At 40.6% G+C, this 17174-nt stretch overlaps 1 protein-coding gene across 4 annotated transcripts in view; it reads right to left on the reverse strand.

The window, feature by feature from the left end:
* Positions 1 to 1570: 1570 nt before the first annotated feature.
* Positions 1571 to 17174, reverse strand: part of fermt2 (FERM domain containing kindlin 2) — a 52650-nt gene continuing 37046 nt past the window's right edge. For 2 of the 4 annotated variants that reach the window (XM_061794568.1, XM_061794570.1), the window contains 9 exons: positions 14303 to 14437; positions 13243 to 13292; positions 11430 to 11554; positions 11244 to 11350; positions 10934 to 11152; positions 6864 to 6884; positions 5250 to 5374; positions 4426 to 4567; positions 1571 to 3692 (listed from right to left, as the gene is read on the reverse strand). In XM_061794568.1, the coding sequence (XP_061650552.1) occupies positions 3519 to 3692; positions 4426 to 4567; positions 5250 to 5374; positions 6864 to 6884; positions 10934 to 11152; positions 11244 to 11350; positions 11430 to 11554; positions 13243 to 13292; positions 14303 to 14437 (1098 nt within the window). In that variant the 3' untranslated portion in view covers positions 1571 to 3518. The remainder of the gene's footprint in view (positions 3693 to 4425; positions 4568 to 5249; positions 5375 to 6863; positions 6885 to 10933; positions 11153 to 11243; positions 11351 to 11429; positions 11555 to 13242; positions 13293 to 14302; positions 14438 to 17174) is intronic. The other 2 variants (XM_061794569.1, XM_061794571.1) reach the window with 1 other exon arrangement.

Raw genomic sequence — 17174 nt, forward strand, 5'->3', positions numbered from 1 at the left:
GCAAAGCCATTTTCCCCAATGTGACTTTTTTCTTAACGTCACTTGTTTTTATTCTTTTGAGTGAAGAAGTGATGAAAGGGAACGTCACCATCATCATCAACAGCAGCAGCACGAGGCTCCATGTTGGTTGGCCCTGTAGTCACGTGACATGTCGTCAAGGGTAGACCGGCTCTATACCGGCACATTAGCATCCAAAAGTCTCAATGTGTAATGGTGTTCTTTACGGATGACATCAGTCCAGACAAATTGTTTGAGGAGGAAGAGGAAAAAAAAAAAAAGTCTTGTTATTCGACAAGACTAGATGAGAACACTGCGACACAGAACTGATGATATTATCATTAGAGTCTTGGCATCATGTCATGTTTAGTAGTTTTCCATGGAAACAAGTCACTTTTGGTTTGATGTGGCTCTCAAGTGGCCACACTGACTCTGAGTAATGATGTAGTGCATCTGGCTAGGATACAAGGAGATTAAGCATTATTTGGTGTCAATACTCGGGTTGGTGTGTTGTTTTTCCTGATTTTTCAAGGATTTTTTTTTGGGGGGGGGGGGGGACAAAGACTTCCCTGGATGACCACAATGTATTCCACCAGGCAATTTGACGAAGCATAGCAAAAGTGTCAGGTAATGACTGAAGTTGAATCTAGGTGAAAGAAAATTATGGTCACATGGAAAACAATCAACTCTGCTTAGAGAATTTAGTTTAAAAATCATTTTTAAGGATGCTCTATTTTTTGAGGGAAAATGTTTTTGTTTTTTTTACAAAAATCTCTGAGCAAATTTTTATATTTTTTTAAAATTTCCCCACAAAATGGGTTAACTTTTTTTTAATTTACATTCACTTTTTACTGAGATAAAAATAAAAACACTTCAAAACTAAAACTTTCTTCCGTCATTTTTTTCTGTCCGAGTGAGTTGTAGCAGGTGCCCGATACGATGCCCGCTCATCTAAATGTGCAAATGGAAAGACAAGGCAACCACTCTACTATCATCTCTCCTCTGTGTGCGGTTTGATTGGTGTTGACAATGGAGAGAAGTAAGAATCCTTCAGAGGGGGTCAACTTTGGGAAGCCAAATCCAAGTTACTGCACTCCCCTCTGGTGGGAAAATGTAGTTAGTGCAAGTGTGATGTGTATTTTTTTTGTTGCAAACTCCTTTTGTACCATTATTATTTATTTATTTATTTTAAACTGGAAAAACAATACAAGGTGCAAGGTTCAAATCACTTTACAGTATTTAGAATTTTACTGCCACTCACATGAGAAGTAATGTTACAACCGAGCTGTAATAGGAGAAGTCTTGTTTCTAAGAACAAAGTCGCATTCCCCCCCCCCCCCCAAGGTCATACCTTTTCAAGAAAATTCTTTAACTATTGTATAGTGCATTCATCTGATTAAAGTCAAATTTGTTTCTTTAAAAAAAGTAATTTTCTGACAATCAGATTTTTTATCCCCCAGGATGTTTTTTTTTTTTTTTTTTTAACTTCTAATCTTAGAACAGTCCGAATTTGGAGAAAAAATATTGAACTTTGAAACATTTTGAATTAAACCGAAAGAAATCAAGTGAGGCATTAAATAAAAATTAATTTTATTTTTTTTAAAATAAATGCATGTATTTTTACAGTCAAAAACAACAAGAACAGGACATGCAACGTCACTCCTGACATGAGAATGGCAAACAAAACAAAAAAACGAAGACAACTTCATATTTCGTAAAATACTTTTTGGACGACAACAAAAAGCTGCAAAGTAGTGTTTGAGTAAAAGAAACTTATGCATTTCCGTAAGTTTAGGATATTTTCATCTTAACGTTATGACTGACAATGGCATACGCGCTGTCATTCGTCACGTTAAGAACACACGCACACACACTTGCGCACAAACACGCGTGCACAAACGCACACAAACATTTACCCCTCAAAGCAGAGAGAAAAAGACTGTACAATTCTATAAAAGCTGTGTTTTTACATTAGTTACAAAAAAAATAATAATACTTCATGTTGCTTGCATAATTCATTGTGGGGTGGTGTGTGGCCTTTGCTGGTGCGTTCTCATACAAATCCTATTGAGAAGACGAATAATACTATGTGGCGTGAGAGACGGGTAGAGGTAATATGAGGATTATTTTACACATCCGTTTTGTTAGACCGAGTGTATTAAAACAAAAACAAAAAAAACAATGCGGATAGTAATATTTCATAATTTTGCTCAATATTAAAAGTGACTTAACACTTCATGCAAAGTGGGTGTGGTGTCTTAGTGGAAGATAGTCCAAGTAGCCCAAATTCAATGTTATGGTGTCCAAGTGCTTACAGGGGAGCGGGTGGCTTTTAGGACCTAGGGGAGAGGCTGGGGAAAGCCCTTTGAGCAGTTATTCGATATCATACTAGATCGCCGACGTGTCCAGGTACTAGTACGCGCTGTCCTCACTGGTAAGGCAATTCATGACACTAGTAGAATGAGTGTCGTTTCTAACTGGTAATGCGGTTTCCACTACTGCCTTCTTCAACGGCATGACATTTTTCACACTAGTAGAAGAACTATGTGTTACTAGTGAGGCAAAACAGTGCACTCATTGAAAACTGCATGCTTTTATTACTGCTATTTTGCCCCACTCAGTCTACTAGTGCACTGTATTGTCTTAATAGTGAGGAAAAGTACCGCTTTCCATAGAGGCATGTGTCCCAAACTAGTAGCCTCATGGACCCTAATAGTAGTGCCAAAGTGCCAACTAGTAGTTTTGCCTCAGTAGTAGCTGTCCTCTTAGTGGACTCCGGTCATCCTACTAGTGAGCCCAGGTCATCGTACTAGTCCACTCTCATCATTCTACTATTGATCTCTCATCATGCTACTAGTGCACCAAATTGTCTTACTAGTGAGGACTAAGATTAATTTCCATTAGTAACATGTAGTTGTCCTATTAGTGCGACCTCGTTGTTCTACTACTGTGCTGAATTGACTTACTAGTGAGGACAAAGACCACATTTGTACATGGACACCAGGGCACTAGTAGGAAATCCAATAAATGCGCAAATGACTTCGCATATAGGGATGTGTCAGACACTAGTAACCTCCTGGCTCTTACTCATAGCACCAAAGTACCCCCTGGTAGTTCTGCCTCACTAGTAATTGGTAGTTGTCCTACTAGTATGCCAGAGTTGTACTACAAGCATGCAAAAATGTTACAGTAGTGTACAAAAACATTACTGGTAAGACGGTCGGTCATTCTACTAGTATGCTGAACTGTCAATTATATGTAGATACCAAGAATATTGAATAAATAGGATACTATTATTTATTCGATATCTAGCTTGAGGTCCATCTCCTAGTACGTTCTTTGTCCTCTCTAGTAGGTCAACTACATGTTACTAGTGAGGCAAAAGTGCACACTACGAGTGCCATAAAATTCAACTAGCCACCATGTAGCGCGCGCTTTACTAGTGGGAACCAAGAGCGTGGCAATCCATGGACTCGGTTCTGATAAAGTGAGCGGGTGGTGGTCCTACTCATTAGGTCCGCTCAGACCCACCCGCTGGTGAGCTTGTAGAACATGTCGTCGTCCAGGGTCTCGTTCTGGTCCTTGGCCCGCGTGGACAGGAAGATGTAACCCCCGATGAACTCGTGGACCACCTTGCAGTCTACCTCGGCGCAGATGAACGACAGGCTGGGCTCGTCCGCAAACTCCACGGTCACCTGCAGAGGGCGCCAGACAAACAAACAAAAAGAAGACGGATAACAGATGCATATTGAGGCTCCATGCTATTGCCGTTAGCATCTGTGTGTGACGTCATTGTGTATGCTTGAAGCCCTACATTAAATCCAGACCAATGCTTGAAAGCTGAATTTGAAACCTGGTTTCTAGTTTGAAATTTGAACACTTGTTTGAAACCCTACTTTGAAACATTAACTTTAAATCCTGACCCATGCTTAAAACCCTAATTTGAGAACATACTTTAACACAGTCTTGAAACCGTAACCACTGCCAAAAACCTTAATTTGAAATCCAAGCCCCGGTTTGAATCCATTTTAAATTGTAACTGTGCTTTGAAACCTTACTTTAACACCTATTTGAAACCATAATTTGAAGCCCGAACCCAAGATTTGAAATTTGAAACTCTAACCCAAGTTTGAAGCCCTTAGTTGCAAGCCTACTTTTAAATCTTAAGTCCCAAATTCATTAGATGAAAACCACCATGGCTTGAAACTCTAACATAGGCCCTGAACCCAAACATTGGTTTGAAATCATACTTTGAAACCCCAACCAAGGCACTAAATCCTAATTTAAAAGCCTAACCATGGCTTCAAACCCTAATTTGAAACTCAAACCTTGGCTAGAAATCACAATTTGAAAGCCTACCTTGAAATCCTAGCCAAGGCTACAAACCTTTATTTGAAACAGCTAAAGCTAAGCTAAGGTGTTTTGTACCATCTTGATCTCCCAGTTGACGTTCCACTGTTTCATGTTGCTGAAGCGCCAGGTCTTGATGGCGTCCCCGGTGCCGGCGTCCATGCGGATCAGACGGTTGTACGTGATGCCAATCAGCTCGTCACGCTTGCCGCCCTGGAACCTGATCGCAGATGTGTGTGAGCGGGTACCGTGACGGAAGGGCCCGCTTCCAAATTTCCAAATCCCTATCGATCCACTATATCAAAATCGTAACGATTAGGGAGTAGGGAATGAGTGAAGGATTCCAAACGCACCGACTGCATTCGGAATCATTCACTCATTCCCTAATCACTGGACAGCATAGGAATTTTTAGTGGACCTTTCAGTGAGCCATGTGGTTCACCATTTAAAAATCCCTACAACAGTGATTAGGGTGTAGGGAATGAATGAACGATTCACTGCGTTCGGAATAATTCACTCATTCCATAGTCCCTAATCACTACAATGTACAGTGAACCCTCATTTATCGCAGGAGTTAGGTTCCAGGACTCTACTTCCGCGAAGTAGAGACACCGTATTGATTTAATTATTTAAAGTGTATTTTGACCTTTTAAAACCCTCTCTATCATATTATTTATAGGATAATCATTTCACATTATTGCACACTACTTAGCAATAACAATTGAAATTAAATTAAAAAAATAAGATGGGTACTGTAATAATGTCCATATCTGAAAAACCCTGCGAAGTCGTGAATCCGCGATAGTCGAACCGCGAAGTAGCGAGGGTTCACTGTATAGGCATTTTGAGTCAACGTTTTAGTGAACTACTACTGTATGTTATCGTCTAAGGCTAAATCGTACTTGGCCAGGAAGTGAGTGATTCCGAACTCTGGCAGCGACTGCCACGCCTGGATGAAGCGCATCTTGGCCTCAATTAGACTCATCTGGGCCACGTTCTGGTGGGCTTCAAGGATGCGGGCTGAGATCTGAAATACAGATACGCATGCACGCGTTATACGCTACTTGTGTATGTTTGATGACCCATCACCAAGACCCCCACATAGTGTCACCAAGTTGGACAGAGGAGCTGATGTCCCAACCAAGGGCTAAAGGAGAACTCCAACCCATGCAACACTGCATGCATTGAATGTATGTACACCCGTTTTCTCACCACCTTTTCCTGTCACCAACCCACAATGGGGGATCAAGTAAGCAATTTTCTCCCTCCCTTCTGTGGTACTGTATATCAGAGCTGTAAGAGAGGCAAGCGACAGCCCTAATCCAGGCTAGAAACCCTACTTTCAACCCTGAACCTAGATTTGAAGCCCTCCTTTGAAACCCTACTTTAAACTCAAATTTGAAACCTCAACTTGAAACACTAACCAAGACTCGACCACTATTTTGAGACCTTCACCCTTAGTTGAAACTCTAATTGGAAACTAAACTTGTCTTTAAAGCCTAATTTGATACCCAAAAGCCTAATTTTAAACCCTATCCTAGTTTAAAATTAGAACCCAGGCTTGAAACCCTACACCTGTCTTGTAACCCTAATTTGAAACTCCCAAACCCAGTTTGAAACCCTACTTTGAAAACCCAATTTAGTTCAAAAGTGAAACCCAGGCTTCAAACCCTATTTCAAAACGCTGTATTAAAACCCCAATTTTAAATACAAACTAGTTTGAAAGCTTAACCCGGTCTTGAAACCTTAACCCTAGTTTGAACCCATACCCTCGTTTACTACCGTTACCCAGGTTGTAAGCCATTATTCAAAATCCCAACCCAGGCTTGAAACACCACCCTAGTTTGAGACCCTAGTGCAGGTTTGAAACCCTATTTCAAACAGGCCGGGACAGATGTGTGAAGTTTTGCCAACCCCTCTTGTTGTGTTGACAGCAACTGTTGCTGTCCGCCAAGTATGTTACATTACACATGACACCAGATGCTGGCGTCATCTACTGATCAGATTGAGTGATGCCCTGTCACTGTATGACAGCGTGCACAGTTTTGCAAAATCCCACTTTCAATGGGTTCTGTGTAAAAGGCACAAATGGCAGATCTCCTGTTATTGCCTATTTGGCCATTTTTTGGAGGATCTCCGCATGAAAGAGTCTTCTATGCCTTTTAACGAATTTGAGCTGTGGCTAAATCAAAAAGAAGACACTGTTTCTTTGAGTCGAAAGTTGAACTCCAGATGCTGATGACTTCCCATTCCTAAGGCATTAAGCGGTCACATAAAAGCCAAATAAATGCAGACAACACCAGTGTGGGGACTTAATCATTGAAGCGGATCATCTCGTGCATTACATATGTGGTCCTTTAACACAGAGATGGGTTAAGTGTTAAACAGGTTAGAAGCTAAATCTAGCACGCTCACTGCTATTTGACACTAAGATGTGGTTACATGAGAGGAGGCTACTACCTACAAGTGGTCAGGTTATCAAACATGCACCCAGTGGACACTCAGGATCAACTTACCAAATCCCTGATTAAGCCTTGCTGGAGAGGGAGGACAGAAGGGATGAGAAACGCAGGAGAAAGAATCAAACCGACTGGACTCAGGAAGTAAAATCATGTCCACAAGGATGTAGTAGGTAGGAAAGAAAAGAACATTTAGTGGTGAGTCATTGAGATGTCGGCTTATTCTACATTTGATCCCAAATTATTCATATCTTTGCCAAATTAAACTTTAATTTGTGAATGAGGAAGGCATTGTGTTAGGGATATAAATTAATCCAAAACTTTAATTGAGATTACTCACATTCTTTGAAATATTTTACATTCACTTTTTTGTGTGTGCATAATACCAAATACTTTATTCCACAGCATGCACAAAAACAACAAAAAAAAGGCACAAAATAGTACATTTTATATCCATTTTACATTTTGACAAAATTATTTGTATTATTGTATTATTTTAAGTTACATTTATTTATATTATTTTATTTGTATTTTCCCACAAAGTTAATTTACTGTATCTCCAACTACAATCAGGACACTCGTATGGTCCATAGTTCAAAAAAAGGAAGGGGGGGGGGGGGGGGGTGTTAAAATAAGTTTTAATAATACTTAATATTTTAATATATTTGTTTCTACGGGGTTTCTATTTGTGAGGGTGGTGATTTTGATATAATTAATATTGAACAAAAAGTATATATACACTGTAGGCTATACAGTATTTATATACAACACATTTTTCATTTTAGCCAAGCCCTTGTGATTAGAAAGCTTTCTTCACATGACTCTAGTTTTCAATTTTACTCTCAAATTCTCAATCTTATTCAATGACCATCAACGCTAAATATCAGTTTCTTACCCATTCACGAAAAGTTGCTCGTGTATGACAATATCCTGCAATTCCTCTTAGACCCACAAGAGGTTGTAATTTCTGTTGGCCATTTGTTTTTCCTGACCACACACACCCAGGAAGTTGATTGTTATTGTGTTGTTTTCTCTTCTCTTAACGTGTGCGATTTGGACGGGGAATTCCTGTGTGTGTGTCTCCACTGGGACTTTCTGTTAACAGGAAGTCCTCTTTGAGGTGGGGGAATCAAAGCTGACATTGATTTTCCCAGGCAGTATGACCCCCACAGTATTATTTGTCCTGTTCGCTTTTTACAGGATACCAGTTCTTTTGAATACTGTAGTGCACATTTGTATTGAAATGTAACCACATGGCGTGAGTAAGCTATGGAGACCACCTCACCCTCCTCCTAACACACTGATGGCAGCAGTGTACTCAGCTGTTCCAATGCACACGCGCGCGCGCGCACACACACACACACACACACACACACACACACACACACAGCTGATTATTACGTTAAAGCACAATTCATCCTGACTTACATGTGACACGTCTGCATGCGGGTAACAACAAGCAGCAATGGGAAGTAACCAAGTTCAAATACTTCGTTACTCTCAGTAGATTTTGCAGGTATCTGTACTTATTTATTTTTCCTGAAGACTTTTTACCTTTACTCCCTACATTTGAAAACGGGTATCTGTAGTTTCTGCCCCTTACTTCGTCCAAATAGGCTGTGCAAATGAAAACTCGACGTAAAAAAGACAGAAGTCAACTGAGGTTGAGATCTTGATTAAGATCTTGGGGTTTTTAAAAGAGGAAAAAAGGGACAGCAGCAACATGGGGAAACGTGAACCAGGGAGCATTAAAGACGACTGCAACAGATTGGGAATAACTTGCTTGTACCAATCTATGGCCTTTACTGTACACTAATAATTTGTGGCAAATGCATTGTCTTGTGGGAGCCTAAAAAAATCACAAGCTTTTGGCGTTCAAAAATTCTTGTCTAATCTGAAAAAAACATACAGTGCTGCCCCAAATTAACGAGTTATCTAAAATATGAGTTTGTATGAGTTTTTGTGTAAAATGCGCACCGTCACTTGGAAATTTTTTTTGCTTTGACTTGCAAGCAGAAACTTGAGATACAAGAGCTAGATTGTGGCAGCGAACTTACAGATAGTGAAAAATTCTTCCAAAAAGGCGAAGGGAAACATTTTTCATTGGCAGTTGAAGTTTACTGTCAAACCTAACATAAAACCAAGATAATTCCACGTTGTGTGTTTAATCAAACCATATAACTTTGCCTTACACAAGTCCACAAGTTGAAGGCTACAACACATAATGGAAAACGTCATAGAAGAGCTAACAAAACTAGTCCCGAGATTCCTGCAGTTATAAACCGTTGAACAACTTACATTTGAACACAAACCTTAGCAACACACGCAGACAGATGAAATAACACTCACAGGTGTATGTATGTGTGTGTGTGTGTGTGTATATATATATATACACACACACACACACACACATACACACACTAGACTTTACGCTGATCTGATCGGCTTGATCAGTATCGGTCGATAATTTTATGCTGATCGGCGATCAGCCCCAAAAATCCTATATACTTTATCCTCTGCGTAGTATGTCTGTAACCATAATATATTATCATTATTATTATTTTTCCCCCTCTTCTCAGTACGAGCACTATGTAAGGTAATAAAAGACGGAAAATATTTTGTGTAGAGATAACTGGGATAGGCTCCAGCATGCCCGCAACCCTAGAGAGGATAAGCGGTACAGAAAATGGATGGATGGATGGCATTTTTTTCCTCTGTTGTAAAAATAAATATGTAAAAATTCACTTCTACTTTTTACTTTCGTACTTTTTTTTTTATTGCCATACCTGGCAATGAGGGACGGGCCGGGGGGGTCCAGGGACCCTCAAGTCTACCGAAGTACGTGTTACTTGGTAGGACAGGAGGGGAGAGCATTCCAGGGTAAGACAAGGCCGATGCCAGGAGGCGCCCATCTGGGAAGCATCAGACGCCACTCTGTCCCAACCCACTCCCCCAGCAGAGAGTCATCAACAAGTCAACAAGCTCCCACTAAACAATCACACAGCCACAACGCAAACCATATGGTGTCTCACTGAGAGCACACTGCTTACTTTAAGACACACTCGCAAGTTACTTACAGGTTACCAGAATGTACTGTTATTGATTTCTGCCCCGAAGTCCAGGTTGGTATTGTGGTCTTTTGCTATTGCTTTTTTGTTCAGTCTTTTTTTATTTTTATTTTTTTTTTAATCTTTCTAAAACCCAGAATTAGCAATGTTGTTGCTATTTGTTCCCTGTTCTCGCCGTCCCCTTTCAAACTACACACTAGTAGATGACATTACTATTGTTATCTTCTGTTATTACTTTTTATTGTTTCCATATCAGGCGGCACGGTGGACGACTTGTTAGAGCGTCAGCCTCACACTTCTGAGGACCCGGGTTCTATCCCCGGTCCCGCCTGTGTTGAGTTTGCATGTTCTCCCCGTACCTGCGTGGGTTTTCTCCGGGCACTCCGGTTTCCTCCCACATCCCAAAAACATGCATTAATTGGAGACTCTAAATTGCCCGTAGGTGTGAATGTGAGTGCGAATGGTTGTTTGTTTGTATGTGCCCTGCAATTGGCTGGCAACCAGTTCAGGGTGTACCCCGCCTCCTGCCCGATGACAGCTGGGATAAGCTCCGGCACGCCCGCGACCCTAGTGAGGAGAAGCGGCTCAGAAAATGGATGGATGTTTCCATATCTGTCTGTCCCTTCAATTCAAGAAGCAGCAGATGTCTTGCTATTGCTGTTTCCCATTTTTTGCTCAAACGACACATTAGCTTTTGTTCTTAATTTCGGTTGCTGCTCTCTTCTCCGTCTGTTCCTTCTCAAACCAAGGACCACTGGTGTTTCTGTTGTCATCTGCTTTCTTTTTTTTGTCTGCCCCCTCTCAAACCACCTACTAAAAGGTTATATTATGGTTTTATTTCTTTTTTGTCGTCATTTTTCTTCTCCATCCTTTCTCAAACAAACTGTTTTTTTGTTTCTCTCCTCTGGATGCCCTCTCAAACTGAGTACCAGGGGTGTTATTATTTCTATGGTTTTCTTTTGCTATTGCTGTTAGTTGTCTCTCGTTCTCTTTCTGTACCCACTCAACCGTGCACTGTCCAGTGGCAATCACACACACACACTACAACTTCCGACTCACCTGCTTGTTCTTGTACTTCTTTAGGTAGCGCGGTGACACAAGGCACTCGGGGTTGATGTCTGTGGTGATGGGCTCGATGAATTGTGGGTCAGGGTTCATGTGCTGCATCTTTAGGAAGGACAGGATGTTCTGCACCTCCAGGTTGTAGGAGCTGTCCGCCATGGTCTTCCCCTTGGATGCCAAACGACACGCGGCCATCCAGTGGGCATACTGCTTCTCCTAGGGGAAAAGGCACCACAATCCTGACACTGAACTCAAATCCAAGTGTTCAAAAATTCAGCACTATTGACAACCACAGTGGCGGGCTCACCGTATCGCACCGCAGCCAGATCTCGTTCATTCCATCCGCCACGGGGATTAGCAGCTTGATGTTGAATTTCTGACCTGATATGTTCACATCCGGGGTCACCTCGCAGCCTACAATGACAGCATGGCGTTTGTTAGACAGAGGACATATGAGATACGTGTGTGAAAAGGACAGTGTTTTTTTATGCACCTCTGAGGTTCATTTGGTGAGCGGGCGTCCCGTGCGCCTCCTCTTTACTCTTGTAACAGGAAATTGTGATGTCTTTGAACGTGCACCAGTACTGCTTGTAGCCCTTCAGTGTCAGTTTCTTGGGTCTGGAAAATACATCATACATAGAAGTTAATGCAGTTAGTTTCAGAATTACAGTAGTGGTGTTAAAAAAAAAAAACAATAGCTTTATTTTTCCATACAAGCTAAATCTAGTGGGAACACTACATTATCCTATTCACAAGGGGAAAATGTGTCAAATGGGTTATTCCTTTACATGAAAGGAAATATGATGGATTTTTCTTTAGAAATTCAAACATGCTGAAAGAATTTGCTTTCCTGTAAATCACTTAACTAATAATTATTTGTACACGCACTGTACAAGAGCTGCTTCACATCTGTGTTGAGCTGAGTGTGGACTATCTTCCACAATCTCTCCGCATTTCTTGAACATTTCTTAAAAATTACATACACCCATTGGTTAAAATGAAGGCAAACTCACCATTACAGTGAACGCCCACACTTTCACAGGGCGCCATTCATCTATTTGCGGATTTTTTGAGGAACCTATACTCCTTTATTCTCAATTTTTTTTTGCTCAGGCCAAAGTCATATGTAATATCAAAATATTGCTGTGGTGCCATCTTATTACCAAACAACAATATTAAACAGAGGGGACTAGCTTCATTGAGTGTTTTCCTCGTGGATATTCATTATTCGCGGCAGGGCTTGGTCTCCATGCCCCACAAAGAGCAGGGCTTCATTATATTCCACTGGCCACAACAATTTTGCTTATATCTTTGGCACATCTGTAATGTTTCTTATGTCTTATTTACACCATATTTCATATAGTTTTGATTGATCTTCTTTCATTCACAGTGGGTCTTCTCTGGGGTAGTCATGCATGTGTATAAGGGTGGGGAAAATACTGATGTTGCAACGTACTGTATCGCTGTCATTTACAAAGCAGTACTGATAAATGTGATACAAATATTGACACTGTCGCCATCTATAATCTGCCCTGCATGTCCTCTTAACACTGCATATCAAATAAAAAGAGGTTTCATTGACAGTTTTTATTAAATTCTTGTCTGTAAAAAAAAAAAAAAAAAAAGAAAAAGCTTCAGACTATATTTTTATAGCAAAACAATGCAAAACTGATTTAATTTATTTGACATTTTCTGTGCATGCCGCTTCATTATGTTTTGCCGTCAGTTCAATAGCTATCGGGATGTAGCATAGGTATTTTTCTTCTAATATTATTGGCAAGATTTTGTTAAAAATCGTGTGTGAATGTATATGACAAATCGGTGTATTCTGATGTCATCCTTGCATCAACTGGGTAGATTCAATCTCTCGGTTTACACTGCAGTCGCATTGGGAGATATCCGATTCGTATCTACGTTTGATCTGAAATTTGTCACGATGTTGTGTAAATTCAGCCTTGCAGTGATGCCAAGCCAAGGTGGGATGCAATAGCATTAATGAGGAAATGCATTTTCAAATCAACCTCAATGTGACCCCCTCTCCGCCCTTCAATTAGTCTGTCAGCAAAGGCACAAAGCCAAAGACTGAATACACTTTAAAACGTGCTTAGTCTTAAACTTCAAAGCTAAACAGAAAGGCCTATGGCAAACAATCTAATATGGATATTAAACAGGCCTCAGTGTTCGCAGTTATTTAAGGCCATTTCCTGCTTCCTGCTTTTTGGATAAATGCGCCACCCTACCCCCACTTTAGCAAGGTTTTCTGAATGAACAAGCTGTCTTGTGTTATCAGCTCGAGGTGGACTTACTTGAAGACCTTGACGTAGTCCGCCAGCTCGGGAATAGACGTGATGTCACCCTGCGAGGAAAGGTGGGGGAGGGAAAAAAAAAAAAAAAAGACCATTGACCAAAAAAAGACCAAATCCAATCATTGTTGTTAGCTGAAGCTGAGGAAAAGCCTAACAATTAACAAGGTTAAACAATGCCATGCTCAGCTGAGTATCGAGCAGTTTCATTTGGTTTCAACGTTCATTACACAACAAGGAATGCAGACCAGAGTGGAACCTATTAAAAGTGGAACTATACAATATTTCCCATCTGAAAAAATGACGATTAATTAGTTCCAGGCACAAACTGCCATCATAAAACCCATTTCAACTGTATAGTGAGTTCCAGCATTTGTGGTTGGGCATTCGTAAATTTACGTATTTTCAGGTTGTTTTTTTGTTACCATCTGGTAGCATTTTTGTGACAAAGAACTATTGAAGTGAGTTGAGCAGCTTTATTGAGAAAAAAAGTAGTCATTTTCTACCATCTAGTGTCATCATTAGGCAATTATAGTATAAACCTTTGACCTTAAACCACAGGTGTCAAACTGGTGGCCAGATCCGGCCCTCCATTTTATGTGGCCCGCGAAAGCAAATCAAAATTGCTCTTTGTGTTCTGGTATAATACCATTGAGATATTTGCAAGCATTTTTGTGTTACCAATCCCACTTTGAAAAGAAATATAATGGTCTAAAAACATGTTTTTAAAGGCTTCTGATTTCAAAAATGGTTATTTATCAATGTGTTATGTATACTGTATGTAATTACAGTATATGAGGTAATCTTTGATTTATATGGGTTCACAGTTGTAGCGGCCCTCCGAGGAAAGTCGTAACTACAATGTGGCCCTTGACAAAAATGAGTTTGACACCCCTGCCTTAAACTTCTGGATTTTTGTGATTTGCGGTAGGGCTGTGTCCCTATCCGCCGGCCCGTAACCAGTTTCAAATTACATTTGATGCATTTTTTTGGCCCGAAAATGTTTGTGGAACTCCATATGGTTCCACTTTTGGGGAGGCTCATTCGGCGGGTGTTTTCCTACCAGGGCATTGGACGTCTTGCCTCCCTCCAGCGTGATCTCCAGGTCGGAGAGGGCCGCGTCCACCTCGTCCACCTCCTTCTCGCTGTTGTTCATGTGGTTGTCCGACGACATGACGGACAGCTTGTTGATGTGGTACTGGCGGGAGGGAGAGAGAGCATGGAAGGACGTGTTACACTCCATGACAGGGAATCATGAACACGGAGTTCAATTCATTTTGTGACCACACTCGTGACTCAAATCACTTGGATCTCAAAATCAACTTTCCCCATTGAAATGATTTAGACATTTTTTGACCCTTCAAGTACCAGTTTGCCTGCAAAATGCACAGGTTGTATGACTACCTTGGTGATTTTTTTTTTTTTTTTTTTATTATTATAAATGACTGAATGACTGAAGTTTTTTTTTTGTAGTTGACTATAATGAAGTATAATGTATAAGGAAGACATTTGAAGTCAATGTTGTAAAGTGTCGCAAGGCTGGTGCATGTTGGATCGTACAACTTATGATGAATAAAGTTCTCATTAGCACACAGTTGTCGTCTGTGCATTATTTGGCATAACATTTTGGCAACGAACATGGAGCTTCTCTTCGAACCGCTGCGCTCGTTTCACAAAAAGTCCTGTGATCTGGGTGGTATGAATATTTTAAAGACTAGTGCCAATCGGAATAGCCAGAGCTAGTGAGGCTAACCACTATTTTCATCCACGACCATCTTGTTTTCCTACTCTCTGACCTGCGCAGACAAAGACTGTCGCCTTGTTGGCCGGCCATTGCACTGCTCCACATGGCCTTATAGTCTGGCGACGGCACCAGAGAGACGAGTTGAAAGTCCTCTGGAAATTGGCCAATCCGCTACATGCGGAACACCACGTGACCAAACCCAGAAAACAAGCAAGCAGACTTCCTGTGTATGCCACAACAACAAGCAAAACAATAGGTTGATGAAATTATTGTTTGAACCCGAACTTGCTAAAAAAAATTATAGCTGGTGTTTTCAGACAAAGTGAAATACATGCACAGTGTATCATTGATTTACCCGTAAACATATATTACATATCTAAACATGAACGAAACCTAAATATCAGATATTGTCATCTTCGGTGGCTTTGTGGTAACATCTTGTTTTAAAAAAAGACATTGTAGACGTTTAAAGTGCTTTGCAACAATCCCTTCCATTCAACCACTAATTCTTAAGTAACCTTTTTGTTCTTTATTTTGCTAATAATACAGTCTATCGACAACCAGCACAGGGCGCTTCCACTTCTTAAATAAAATGTTATTCTCCTCCATCATTAGTTGAGGGTATCTCCACTTTATAAAGTCAAAATTATGTCAGTCATTTGCGCCATTGGAGTGCTTTAAGCCATTAAAACACCTCTTTTGGGAACTCACATGAATGATGATTACGACAAGAAATTGCTTCCTTGTCCGAAAATTGATAGTTGATGTAATCGGTTAGAAAACATAAAAAAAAATAAAACTTCAGTTTTGCATCTAGACTGGAATGAAACCCATTTTACACAAATTTATGACTCAATCCAGTAAATAAGGAAATTAAAAAAATACTTTTCATAGTTTTCACTTAACCAAAAGTGGCCACGGTAGAGCCAACAGGTAGCTGAAGTAGGAAATTTAAAAAACAGACAAAAATCCACACCCTTGGGAAGTTTCATTACATTTGCATTAACCCAGCTAAAATGATTGGAAAAAAATAAGCCAGGTGGACACAAATGGCCAGCATAGAGCCCAAAAGGCTAGGAGGTGAGAAGTAAAAGAATAAGCGTCAACATTAGCCACAACAACACGGAATACAAGTTGTTGACAAATGCTATTACTAATTCCAATCCTCTTCTGTTATTTGAATGAACAGCTGTCGACCAGTGAGACACCCACAGACACATTCTCATAGTTAATGTTAGCCAATGTGGGACAAAGGGCGCAAATGTGACTCATCACTCCTCTACTGCTGTCTTTTAAACATTTGCGAGGCCTGGCGAGGTTGTTTCCTGTTAGCTGCAAAGTTCAAAACAACCCCAGAGTCTATTTTCTAACACCTGATTATCTCATCTCAATGTGCCGCCAACGGTAGCTGGCGACATAGTGAATGCGGGCAATCCGGGGTCTTTTTTTAGGCTCTAGTATCCGCCTTCCCCTCTCGTGAAACCTCAGCCAACACCGTGAGATCACACTACCCTTGATGAAAATTAATATCAAACAGTAAGGAGTGTCCAAACACCCAAGTTAGATTAGCGTCTCTCTCGAGTGAGGAGTAACAGGAAACCAGCTAATTATAACCGTGAAGATGAAACTCATGAGCGAGAACAGTGTCCCGCTGGGCGCTGGTTGGTCCGGGGGGCCAAACGCACAGCATCCTGTGACCCGAGGATCGTCTATAATTAACCCCAAGGGTGAGGACAGGGTTGCGTCCTCAGGATCATGGCACCTACACTTTTTTATGACGGTCTGAAATAGTAAAGGTACCACCCCAAAGACTAAAGTGGGGTACACACATACCCGATTCTTAACAGCTTAACTGATTTTTAAAATGACGACGATAAAAAAAATAAAATAATTCTACACAAAAATTGTCATGTATGTGCTTACTGATCTTACAGTATCTGGCCTAGAGTTACAAAACGCCAGGAACTTTAAAAGTTGGGAACTTTCCATGGAAATTAATGGGAATAAACTGGAACCAAAACTGAAGGTTGAGCAATAAATGTAATGTAATGCCCTTGCATGTAGGCAAGGAGAGTTATTGATCTTGCTAGGATGTCTGATAATGACAAAAACAAAATGTTTAGATTTATCGCTTGAATATGATACCTTTCTATTAAATTAGCCTAAATTCCCAGTTAATTCCCATTAATCG

This window comes from Phyllopteryx taeniolatus, chromosome 13, assembly GCF_024500385.1.
Source record: "Phyllopteryx taeniolatus isolate TA_2022b chromosome 13, UOR_Ptae_1.2, whole genome shotgun sequence".
Lineage (NCBI taxonomy): Eukaryota > Metazoa > Chordata > Actinopteri > Syngnathiformes > Syngnathidae > Phyllopteryx > Phyllopteryx taeniolatus.